Consider the following 13,424-nt stretch of genomic DNA (forward strand, 5'->3'; position numbering starts at 1 on the left):
TAATTTCAAATGTTTCAGATTTGTATTTAATTGAATAAAAACCCGATTAAACAGATAAAATATATCTATAAACTTGCACAAATCAGCAAATACTTATTGTAATTATGTTTTCAAATATTTTCTTCTTGTTTTAGAATGATTTAAAATATGATTTGCAAATGAAAAATGCCAGCATAGCCTTAAAATCTAGATCATGTCTCTGAGGTGGATGCAACCGTCTTAATATTTAGAGTTATTAATGGGACGTTAATTGCTGTTGGGGAACAAGTCAGTAAATGATGAATAGCTGTTTCTAGGCAAAACACCTCTCTGTGTCTAGTTATTCTTTAAATGGGATTTTTACAGTCTTATCTTAACTACTAATAATAATAGATGATAATAACTGTAAAATAAAAGTCTTCTTTACTTAAGCTATTGTCAGCATATTTATAGATATTAAAATTTAATTATATATGTTGTTATTTCAAAGTTCCAGAAGATTTTAATTGTAATGAGTTGCTAAAGCGTGCCAGTGGAAGAATGGAAACCTGAATGGCCCATTAGAACCTGGAGGTCTTTTGCTTCTGCAGAGATTTCAAACAGACCAAGTATATCGGTAAAAGGGAAGTCTGATAACATGATTTTGTAGAAAAACATCATTTTATGGAGCAAAACATTTTTCAAACTGATTATATCTAGAAAAGGAGCAGTCCATTAAGTAGGTATAAACATTGTCACTAACAAAAAGCAGATCCATGAACATGTTCAGTATAAAGATATCACTCAATAACACAGTCTTAGCCATATACAATGTATATGCCTAAAAATACCATCTGAGCTCAAGTGAGACTCAGGTGTTGGCTGTGAACAACACAAAAAGAAAACAAGCAATCAACTTTTCCATATATTATACAAAAAAGAAATGAGTCTATAAGCCCAGTGCTTGATGGGCTGCACAGAACATTATTGAGAAATACAAGTACATTCATTAATAGAATACAATATAATTTCAGAAAAACATGTAGAACAAAAGAAGCCTGTGTTATGCTGAGGGTGATTTCTCAGAGTAGAGTTCAATGAGCATTATTGCATTGTGTAAGAAGGTTTTCAGGATGCTGAAGTAGAAAAAAATTAATGGATATATAATTGAATAGATATACATAAGACAGATACAAAGCCCATTATAAAGTTATACCTACAATAAGCCACATTTACAACAGACGAATTAGAATGAAAACCTGATAGAACTGCACACGGAGAGGGACAAAAAAATTTTCTTTCATCAATATGGTTTATGGTATGGAGGACTTTAAAGAAAGAGAGAATGGATGAAGAGCTACTATAGGACATAAGGTTTTCGCATGACCAATGCATGCTGATGACATCTGAAAAACTCCAAAGACTTGATGAACACTTTTTTATTTTTACTTATATTGAACTTATTGACCGCATTGCCATAAGTAAAGTACAATCAGTACAACATTCAAACATTCATCTTTACAATTAAATTACATAAAGTCATACTCAACACTCAATCGCTGATTACACTTGAAAGTTAATTGCTCATTCACTGTGTTGATCTAACTTGCTACTGTACCAAAAATACAGAATTTTTTAAACGTCGGTGCTTCAGCAATATAATTCTGTATAACAGCTAGCATTTTATTAGAACAGATTGTTAAAATCACTTAATGAACACTCCTTATTTAACGTAAAATGATCTAATTACGTTACTTTCAGATAAAGAGGTTTAATTATAACATGAAAAAATGCTTTCATATACGAATGATCTTGGAGTAAAGAGGTATGTAAATTGCACACTGCATAGTGTCCTATGCAATTCTTCAGCCATATTAAAGAGTGTTCCTATCTAATTTTTTTTATTTGATAAGCTTTATACAATATTTTCCATCTTGGTGATCCCATGATTTTTAGTGGCAATTAACTTAGTCACTTTTTGCCTGCTTGACATTGCTGCCAGTACTGGTTTTGGGTCTCTGTATTATAATAAGAGTATGTATGTTCATAAAATACATATATGGATATCACTGCATATTTGCTAGTTTTGAAAACATATCTTGGCTCTGTACTATGTCATTGACTGTCCCCTTCTATGATGCCTTGCCTCTGTGTACTTTTATTCTATGCAGAGTATTACATATTGTTATGAAAGTCTAGAGATATAAAAAGTTGATATATATTCTGAGAAAGCTTTCATAGAACATATTCATTTTATTTGGTACATCTTCTATAACAACTATGAATGCAAGAATTTAAGTGTAAAAATGATCATACATCTCTTTACTAAGCGCTATATAAATGTAATGAATTATTATTATTATTATTACATACCTTATAATGCTCACTTTTGCACTGGACAGTCTCTCTTCTGCAATATTTACATAAAGAAAATGCAAATTTCTGTAATAGTATATGTTAACCGATTATACCTTTATAGTCAGTCTCAGTTGTTTGCCTTTTATAATCATGGATGATAATATCTTTTAACCTTTATCATAATGTATTATTACTTTACATGAATGAATATGTGCCTTTGGTGTATATGCATAATAAATAAATGACTGTGTATATAAATTGATAGCCTTGAAAAACAATCCAGTCTTGTCATTTGTTTCCAACATACAAATTAAGAAACAGTGAAAATATTGTGGGAAGAAGCTAGAGAGTGATCTTTCTCTGTGGTTTCCACCCGAGCGAGAGAAGAAAGATTACATCCCTACAGCAGTCTTCAAAGAGCTGAAGTCAGAGAGCGGAATAGGAAATGAACTTCAATTCAATGACCCTCTATGGCCTGAGCAGTGGGAGCTGGTAAGCAGTGTATTTTTACTTTATTCCTTCCCTTTCTGAAACCTTCCACCACAGTATTCTCTGCATGGTTTAGTAGTTTCTCTATTACTGTAAAAAAATTGGCTATTAGAGTCTTGTAATGAATGCCACATCATTGCCCATGTTATTTTCTATGCAAAGTTGCATGTTTTTTATCCAAATTTTTCATGTTCTTTTGTTTCAGCAAAATATAATTCATAATGCACATAATGCTTTATTTTTAATAAAGAAGACCATAAATATTAATCTCTAAACATTTTATTTTAAAATGTAACAAAAACATGTATCACTAATAATAGGGAGCTGTATTAAATATTAAGAATCATTTTTTTTAGATTGCAACTAATTATTTGGGTGCATAAGATTAGTTTTGTCTTAAATACATTATTTCATATATTATGTACTGTTAGCCTTTTGAAATTCCATTAAGAATTTCTAGTATCTAAAATGAATTTATTTAGAATTAGTTGAGTATAACTGGGAGTTGACAATACAAGAAAGAGTCTGTGATCATTTTACAATATATACTGTATTGCTTAAAAACATAAGTATTTGTAATGAATAAACCCATTTTAGTTATGAACAGATTTAAGGAATATCTAAAATACCATGCATTTTTTTCTTATGTCTGATGAGTGTTTAAATAATTTTAAACTTCATATAAAGCATTACTGTAAATAAACAACAGGCTCTAAAACAAATCCCAGGTAAAGCTAGAGCTTTATCTTATCTACTTTACCTGCTATTCTGTGCATTATTTTTTATTCAGCATACATGAACATCACTGCAAGCACTAAATGCCCCTCCATGCCAAGCAATCTAAATGTCACAATCTTTCATAACTCTATGTTGAACACCTTGTACACAACTGAAAATGCTATTTTTCAACCATTTGTATTGTTGTTCCTATCCTAGGCATGAAACCAAACTATATTTCAGTACCTTTTTTTTTTTGCCCCCTTTATTTTCTGCCAAAAATAAATTTTTCCAAGGGTTTATGTCTGGAAATTTAATGTGATAAATGCAATATATAAAGTTGCTAAAAGTGTTTGCAGAAAAATTAAATGCTAAGGCTTCAAGGAAAGTTGCACACAACCAAAGTAGTCTTGGTTTAAAGGTTTAATACCATTATACTATAATGTCATTTAAAAAGGTTTATAATGTCACACCAGAGAGTAGGTAAAACCCATAAACAAGCCATTTTTGTTTCATTTGGGAAACAAGGTAGCATGGGGTTGGATGTCTGCTATTAATATTTAGCTAGAATATTAGAAAACATTTGATGAGAAGTGGTGTTCAGCCCAATAAAGCCTGCCAATCCTATCCAGCTAATGCCTCCAAAATAACATCAAGTTTGACAAGTTTTTCTTTTAATTTCCCCAGAGTCCTACTGTCCACCACACTACTTGGTATTTTATTCTATGTGTCTATAGTTTTCTGTGCAAACAGAAACTTCCTAACATTTGAAATACCCATGTTGCTCATGGAATAAAGGCTTCAGCACAGAGCTTCTTTCTACCAAAATATATCTATATATGCTGAATGCTCTTTTAGAAGGAGTGGTTAAAGATGGTATGGCCAACACATGTCGCCCAAGACTGCTAAGTGCATGGCGCTCAGACCTATGTGAGTTACCACCTTTGCAGAACATAGTTGGTGCTTTCAGATTCGAAGAACATTAGGTTCATTGCAAGGTTATTATAGTTTTGCCTTTTTATATTAGTTTTAATTTCTAGATTTTTTCTGACCTTACTTGGAAATTCAGTTTAGTTTTAGTTTTCCTTCATTGTGCATTTTAGTTTTAGTTTAGTTTTTATTTTACAAAGACATTTCTATTTTATTTTTATATATATTAGTTTCAGTTTTAGTTTTAGTAATTATAGTATTGTTAAAGAGCTACTATGGATTTTAGTTTTTGTGTCACAATACACGACACAGTTTACTGTTTGGTTTTGTTTTGTCTGATAAAAACAAGCATAATCAAAACCAGATACTGAACATGAACAATTTTACACAATTTTATAATTTTTAAAATATTTTCTATATCATTTGTGCTGAACAAATCTGCGCTGACTGTTGGCACTTTACTTTTCTTTTTATTGCCCAGAATGGGCCAATTTGTAATGAAATTTAGGTGAATTTTAAGGTGTGAGGGTTTTTTACTCTAAATGTCTACAGCACACAACATATCCTGCTCCAATGACGAAGTACTTATAATGAATGCCTTCAATATTGCATTCAAAAATCTCAAATACTGGGCTTTGTTATTTCCTGCCAGCCATATTGAGCTCTGATTCCATCTCGGGCACAAACAATTTATAGACAGAATTTTTCCACCTGCAGGCCTGAAAAGATCAAAAATCAGAAAACAGAATCTACTGTGTTCTCACAGGTGTGATCATGAAAATCACGGGGCCTTAGGAAGAACAAGACTCTTAGACTTGAATCAGTGTGCAGACCCCACCTAGCTGTATTGAGGGAAACAAAGAAAAACAAGCATGTAGTGTCAAGGTTAGGTGCAGTGAAACTTGAATAGCCCATATATTAGAACAGTAAATCCTTAATGAGCAGAGCAAGAGTAGGTAATAGGAGTATGGACGAGCACAAAACAACAGAGACAGCATCTGAGATTAGGAACAATATATACATTATATAATTTATCAGGGCAGGATTGCAGGAACCTGGAGCCTACCCCAGCAAGTTTGAAGGCAAGGCAGGAAAAATCTGGTGTAATGACCATATGCCAAATTTCATCCATCTATCTTGTTGCGTTTTTGAGTTAACGTGTACACACATACACACACACACAGACATAATTCCAAAAAATGGTATTTTTGGACCTGGGGAGGTCTAAAACATCAAGATTCATCAAAATCTTGAGATCGAATTTTTTTCATGATACAACAACAACAACAACAACATTTATTTATATAGCACATTTTCATACAAAAAGTAGCTCAAAGTGCTTTACATAATGAAGAGAAGAAAAATAAAAGACAAAATAAGAAATTAAAATAAGACAACATTAATTAACATAGAAAGGAGTAAGGTCCGATGGCCAGGGTGGACAGAAAAAACAAAAAAAAACTCCAGAAGGCTGGAGAAAAAAATAAAATCTGTAGGGGTTCCAGGCCACGAGACCGCCCAGTCCCCTCTGGGCATTCTACCTAACATAATTGAAATAGTCCTCTTTGTAGTTTGGGTTTTTCACGGAGTCACTTGATGCTGATGGTCATACAGACTTCTGGCTTTTAATCTATCTATCATTGTTGGAACATCATGGTGCTTTGGGTAGATGGTGGTGGCGCACGCCACCACCAACAGGACACCGGAAAAGGAAACAGAAGAGAGAGTAGGGGTTAGTACAGATTTTGAATGAATAGTTATTATAATGAATTGGATATACAGAGTATCAGGATTAAATTACAGTGAAGTTATGAGAAGGCCATGTTAAAATAATGTGTTTTCAGTAGTTTTTTAAAGTGCTCCACTGTATTAGCCTGGCGAATTCCTACTGGCAGGCTATTCCAGATTTTAGGTGCATAACAGCAGAAGGCCGCCTCACCACTTCTTTTAAGTTTTGCTCTTGGAATTCTAAGGAGACACTCAGTTGAGGATCTGAGGTTACGATTTGGAATATAAGGTGTCAGACATTCCGATATATAAGCCGGGGCGAGATTATTTAAAGCTTTATAAACCATAAGCAGAATTTTAAAGTCAATTCTGAATGACACAGGTAGCCAGTGTAGTGACATCAAAACTGGAGAAATGTGTTCGGATTTTCTTTTCCTGGTAAGGATTCTAGCAGCTGCATTCTGCACTAGTTGCAAACGATTGATGTCTTTTTTGGGTAGTCCTGAGAGGAGTGCGTTACAGTAATCTAGCCGACTGAAAACAAACGCATGAACTAATTTCTCTGCATCTTTTGATGATATAAGAGGTCTAACTTTTGCTATGTTTCTTAGGTGAAAAAATGCTGTCCTAGTGATCTGATTAATATGCGATTTAAAATTCAGATTACAATCAACGGTTACCCCTAAGCTTTTTACCTCCGATTTGACTTTTAATCCTAATGTATCCAGTTTATTTCTAATAGCCTCATTGTATCCATTATTGCCAATCACTAAGATTTCGGTTTTTTCTTTATTTAATTTGAGAAAGTTACTATTCATCCATTCTGAGATACAGGTTAGATACTTTCTCTATACAGTGAATTACTGTCAACAAAAAGCAGGCACCTGAGAAATAAACTGAAACGTTACTCACTCATGATTTTTCTGTCCATACGATAAAATTTTTGTTGACCACCATATTCCAGTTTCAGGAGTTTGAGTTACATCTTAATATACAACAAGTGCAAAGAAAGGCGTAAATCACTTTCTAATCCACACACTTTACACGTGTATTCAGCTCACTCTGTCACCGCAAATGCTGTGTGAACAGCCGCCCTCCTTCACCAGCCGCCGTTCATCCATTTATCCATCCATTATCCAACCCACTATATCCTAACTACAGGGTTACTGGATGAATATATGCGGGTGGCTCGTGGTGGATGACTTTCAGTTTTAGAGTTAAACGTTATAAGAGTTAAAAACTAACAGCAAGAATATTCATTCAAAAATGAAAACTATAATTATTTTAGTAAATTATTATTTTATTTCAGTTAGCCTTTCCAGCTACTTTAATAGTTTCGTTTAGTTTTAGTTTTTCTTTTGGTTTTGTTGATTATTTTATTTCAGTTTACGAAAATGTTTTTTTAATAATAGTTTCAGTTTTGATTTTAGTTTTCGTTAACTATAATAACCGTGGTTCATAGTCTTGTATTAATGTAGCTCATTATGCACTGATTTTGTTCTATGCATGTCCTGGACATGAAGCGAATTTTCCCAATCTGCAAACCTGCTATGGCACGCCAGTGGGTTGCTTGAAAGGTGGCTGATCATCCTCTTCACTGTATAAAATTAAAGGTCTGTGATAAGCTCCTTGATAGCATGGATCACTTCTTGGCGTCTGCATACATTGATCATTTTCAAACTTCTTTGTTTTGGTGTCAGAAAGGTTGCCACTCCGTAAAGCATGTGAAATGGGTGAGTTAAAGTGTTGTTAACTGATATAAATTCCTTCTGTCATGACACAAACATGGATGCAATATCAGAGAGCAAAGGATCTTGTGTAACAGATGCATAGTTTTCCATTAACCCCACAGATCATGGAAGCACTAATGTTGCACCAAGAGAAGTGTTGCCACTTTCAATGTTGTCAGTTGCTTTCTTGAACGGTTTAAGGAAAGATACGAGGGATTTGAGGGTGGCAATACTGATGCATGCAAATCTTGTCATATTGGTCTCAGACAAGACAGATACAATGTCTTCATGTCCTTCTGACATTCCATCTGGTCTCAACAGATTTCTTGACTGACTTTTCTATTATGCTGTGCTACTCTGAATGTTTGTAATATGTGAAGGGCTGCATTATATCAGCTATGATCTGATCCTAGAAATTTGATTCTGTTCATCTGGACAAAGTTTTTAAGTGGGAGAAATATTTCGAGACTTATCCAAGTCTCTTCCTCAGTCTCAATTGACTGCAGGTTTCCCCAACCTTATAAACAGTACCTTTGCTTAATCACAGAGACTAGCACCATTGACAAAGGGCCAGTTGATCAGTGATATGCAAATTGTCCACTGATTAGTAGACGTGTGAACCATTCATAGAGGGTTGAGGAATGGCTGCAATCACAGCATTGTAAGATGGCGACAGATGTACCCTTAGGCCCCCTCCTCTGTTCAGAGATGGTCGTTCCTTTTTCACGTAAATGGCCTCCTTGATTCCTCTCTCAAACCAGCGCTCCTCCCTGTCCAGGATGTGCACCTCTTCATCATTAAAGGAGTGACCACTATCCTGTAGATGTAAATAGATTGCGGAGTCCTGGCCTGACGAGGAAGCTCTTCTGTGTTGTGACATGCGCTTAGCCAGTGGCTGCTTGGTTTCCCCGATGTACAATTCACGGCACTCCTCCTGGCACTTAACTGCGTAAACTATGTTACTCTGTTTGTGCCATGGGACCCGATCCTTGGGATGGACCAATCTTTGGTGTAGCGTGTTTTGGGGTTTGAAAGCCACTGAGACCTGGTGTTTCGAGACAATGTGCCTCAGCTGTTCCGATACTCCTGACACATACGGGATCACTAAGGGTTTTCGCTTAGGCAGTGGATGTCCTTCCTCTCTCATGAGTCGCTTGGAGCGTTCTTTAGGTGTCCTCCCTGCTTTGACAAAGGACCAGCTGGGATATCCACATTTACTCAGGGCCTTTTTGATGTGGTGTTCTTCTGCTTCCCTGGCCTCTGAGTCTGTGGGAATGGTGTTAGCTCTGTGTTGTAGAGTCCCAATGACACCTAGTTTGTGCTCTAGTGGATGGTGAGAGTCAAACCTTAGATACTGGTCCGTATGTGTGGGTTTACGGTACACATCCACTTTCAAATGTCCCCCGTTGACGATTGAAATTTCACAGTCTAAGAAGGCTAGCTTGTTATTTTTCATATCCTCTCTGGTGAACTTGATGTGTTTGTCCACCCCGTTGATGTGGTCTGTGAACTGTGGTACCTCCTGAGATCTGATTTTCACCCAGGTGTCATCCACATATCTGAACCAATGGCTCGGTGGTGTTCCAGGATAGGATGATAGAGCCCTCTTTTCCACTTCTTCCATATATAGATTGGCTACTATAGGTGAAACAGGGGAACCCATGGCACACCCGTGCTTCTGCCTGTAGTACTGGCTTTTGTATATGAAATATGTTGATTGAAGACACAGTTCCAAAAGCAGGCACACTTGGTCTGCGTTGAGAGAGGTTCTTTTACTGAGAGTGGGGTCATTCTGTAATCTCTTACGTACTACCTCCACTGCTTCAGTCACTGGGACACAAGTGAATAGAGATGTAACATCAAATGAGACCAAGGTTTCTTCTGCCTCCATAATGACCTCTCTCACTTTCTCCACGAAATCCAATGTGTTCTGAATGTGGTGTTTTGAGCTGCCTACCACCGGGTTAAGAACAGCGGCCAAGAAATTGGAGATATTATATGTGACTGAATTGATCATGCAGACAATGGGTCTTAAAGGAGCACCCTGTTTGTGTATTTTTGGTAGACCATACAGACTTGGTGTAGATTCCCCTGGGTATAATCTGTGGTATGTGGTCCGGTCAATAGCATTGTCCTGAACTAACTGCTTAAGACAATCTATCACCTTTTTCTTGTAACCACTACCTGGATCTCGCTTTAAGGGCTCATAAGTATTTTTGTCACTGAGCAGAGATAAAATTTTCTCATGGTAGTCTGTCTGGTTTAGCACAACTGTGCATCTCCCCTTGTCCGCTGGAAGGATGATGATGTTGTTGTCCTTGCTGAGTGCCGTGAGGGCCTTCCTCTCCTCAATGCTGATATTGGGGGTTTTGCATTGCTGAGACATGCCAAAACTTTTATCCGCAGTTGTTCTGCTTCCAAATCAGCAATGTTGTTGTTTCTGATAGCAGATTCTGTGGCTGTAATCAGTTCCACTAGCGGGATTTGTTTCGGTGTGACCGCAAAATTTAACCCTTTAGAAAGGACGTTTTTCTCTGCTTGGGTGAGTTGTTTGTCAGACAAGTTCTTCACCCATTTGTCCACATCTTTAGTTTCTGTCTGGCATCCTTCTCTCTGCTGGTTGTGGAGGACACTCCCCATAGTGTGCTGGTGTTTGTGGCGCACAGCAAGTAGATCAAACTTCCTCTTTTGCCTGGTTTTAGACTTTTCATGCTGTGCTAGACGAGCCTTCTCGGTGAACTCAAGCACCTGCTGAAGTGTTTTCTCATCTGGAAGTGAAGAAAGTCTTTGGTGGATCTGCTCCTCTTTGGATTTTAAAACATCAATAGTGAAGTTAGTTTGTCTCACCCGTTCATTTAGCAGCTGACTCTGTGCCTTCTGGAGGATTTTGTTAGCTCGCAGGCCTTTTACTGACGATTTGATCTGTAGACTTTTAGGAGTGATCCCGCTCTGTCTACATCTGAGGCTGAATCTCAGATGGTTCCTGTAGTCTGCCATCTTGCGTGCTGTTTGCTCATACTCACGTACAAGCTTTAGGCCGTCCTTGCCAAAGTGGCTCTCGATGTCTCGATGCATGCTCAATAATCCAGGTAAGGAAATCCTAGACATTTGATTCTGTTCATCTGGACAAAGTTTTTAAGTGGGAGAAATATTTCGAGACTTATCAAAGTCTCTTCCTCAGTCTCAATTGACTGCAGGTTTCCCCAACCTTATAAACAGTACCTTTGCTTAATCACAGAGACTAGCACCATTGACAATGATTGCAGCCATTCGTCAACCCTCTATGAATGGTTCACACGTCTACTAATCAGTGGAAAATTTGCATATCACTGATCAACTGGCCCTTTGTCAATGGTGCTAGTCTCTGTGATTAAGCAAAGGTACTGTTTATAAGGTTGGGGAAACCTGCAGTCAATTGAGACTGAGGAAGAGACTTGGATAAGTCTCGAAATATTTCTCCCACTTAAAAACTTTGTCCAGATGAACAGAATCAAATTTCTAGGATTTCCTTACCTGGATTATTGAGCATGCATCGAGACAGCTATGATCTGAGTTATTTCTCGTGATTTTTGCACCACGGCAGGAGCAAACACACTCAGCAGTGTCATGTTTCGTATGTGTACATTGCAGTTCAGCCTTGTGAATCCTCATAGGGCATAAACAACGTTAGCTCCACAATATGTGACAATAACCATCTTCTTAGACATGGTCAGTACATCAATACTAAATACTCAGAGGTTTTGCAGAAGGTGACTTCAACTGTTGTCACCAGTTTTTCAGGTGCTCCTTTCATCAAATGGTTCTGTAAAAAGCATCCTTGACTACAGTTGAAACTAGTAATTATGTAGTGAATAGCTGCAGGATAGAGGTTTTGCGATAATGTTCTGTCCAGATATCCATAGTAATAGCACATCCACACTGAGAAATAATCAGCATGATTTCATCAGCAACCTTAACCTGTAGATACTTTTCAACCTACCTTGATAGTGTCATTGGATGTGGTAGTATATCACTGACAATGAACTTACCTGTCTTGGCTTCTGTGTCAAGTAAATGTTAAGCTAGATGAATGAAACAATTTCCAGTCACAATGTAATATTTTCGAATGTCTTGGCAAACAAAATCAACGCACTTTTCGACATGTTATTTCTTGAACTGCTCAGGTACTTTCGATTTTGTATAACTCAATTTTGTTTGTGCCTGAATGATGTGGAATGAGTGGTGCCTCGAATCGGATGTTTCTGTCTTATAACTGTTGAATGGGAAAACTTTGAGGTACTTATCACAGTGAACAAATGGCAATTTCTTTTCATCTTTGTCAACAATATGTGTAAATAATTTCCACAAATCTATCAGTGAAGGTTTGTTTATGTTAAACTGGCCGCTTTTAAGCCCAATTTCCACTTCTTTCAGTAATGATGTGTCCACAGTTGGCTCAGACATTGTTCAAAATTGCCTACTTAAGGGTGGATGTGCTCTAGTCAGAATAAGAATGTTAATTAAAACTACAGAAAACACTAGCCCATATTTGCCTGCCCCACTGGTTGCTGCTGAAATCATTAATCAAAGAAACTGCAATGTAAATGCAAAGTTTGGTGAGCTGGAGAAAAAAAAATTCCTTCAATAAGAATGTAACACTTTAGACTGTTGGGCTGGGGTTCAAGAGGGATCCCCAACTTGCACCTTCTTTGTAATAATAACCACTATCAGAAGTACTCTTTCTCATTACTCAATCCAGGGCATCATAAAATGTGTCATTTTTTAGAATGTCATTGCCCAGCTGACTGTAAATAAATAAAGATTAAAAAAAAAATCTTAAAACACCTCTTTGTGTGATCAGTGGTGCTGCATTAGCATGCAGCTATTTTAAATAACACTTGCACTAGGCAAGATGTGAGCTGACCCTAGCTCAGCAGAACAACAAGCCAGATCTTAACACAAAAGTAAGTTAATACATATATGAAAAAAAGCACTGTCCTTTGAGGAGTTGCCACTATTGTGCATCTGTCTTTACCAGCTGCTATGCATGTACACTACAATGTATGTAATAATTTATTTGAAAACTCAGTTAAAGGAAAAAAGAGATGCCACTGTAAGTGCTTTTACATTGATTATATTAATACTGATTAAAAATTATTACAGTAACATAATTAGAATTTATTTTTCAGTTCATCTGCTTTCTGACTGCCCACTCATGCCTTCATGAATACTGTATATTCACTGTGTGCGCTGACATACTCTTAAATGCAGTTCTGCACACTGCAAAAATGCATATGCAAAAACTAGGCAAAAAATCTGCCAAATGGGATAAGCAAACTTTACTTGATAATATTTCTTAAAGTAAGCTAAATAATCATAAATACAACCTATTGGATTAGTCAATAATTCTTACAGTAAGGAAAACTAGATTTAATATCATGATTTAAATAATTTTCAGTTGGCTTAGATTTAATTTTTTGTAGTGCATCCCAAAAACAAGAGCTGGGTCTTCAGGGGATTTCCACGGGAAGGCAG

The 13,424-nt window shown here is 36.5% G+C and overlaps 1 protein-coding gene across 1 annotated transcript; it reads right to left on the bottom strand.

Moving 5' to 3' along the window:
• Positions 1-1,925: 1,925 nt before the first annotated feature.
• Positions 1,926-10,985, bottom strand: LOC114651246 (uncharacterized). The gene is given in 3 exon segments (XM_051926659.1): positions 1,926-1,976; positions 8,566-10,271; positions 10,274-10,985. Coding segments are annotated over 3 exon segments (2,469 nt in total).
• Positions 10,986-13,424: the final 2,439 nt, after the last annotated feature.

Source organism: Erpetoichthys calabaricus, chromosome 4 (assembly GCF_900747795.2).
Source record: "Erpetoichthys calabaricus chromosome 4, fErpCal1.3, whole genome shotgun sequence".
Lineage (NCBI taxonomy): Eukaryota > Metazoa > Chordata > Cladistia > Polypteriformes > Polypteridae > Erpetoichthys > Erpetoichthys calabaricus.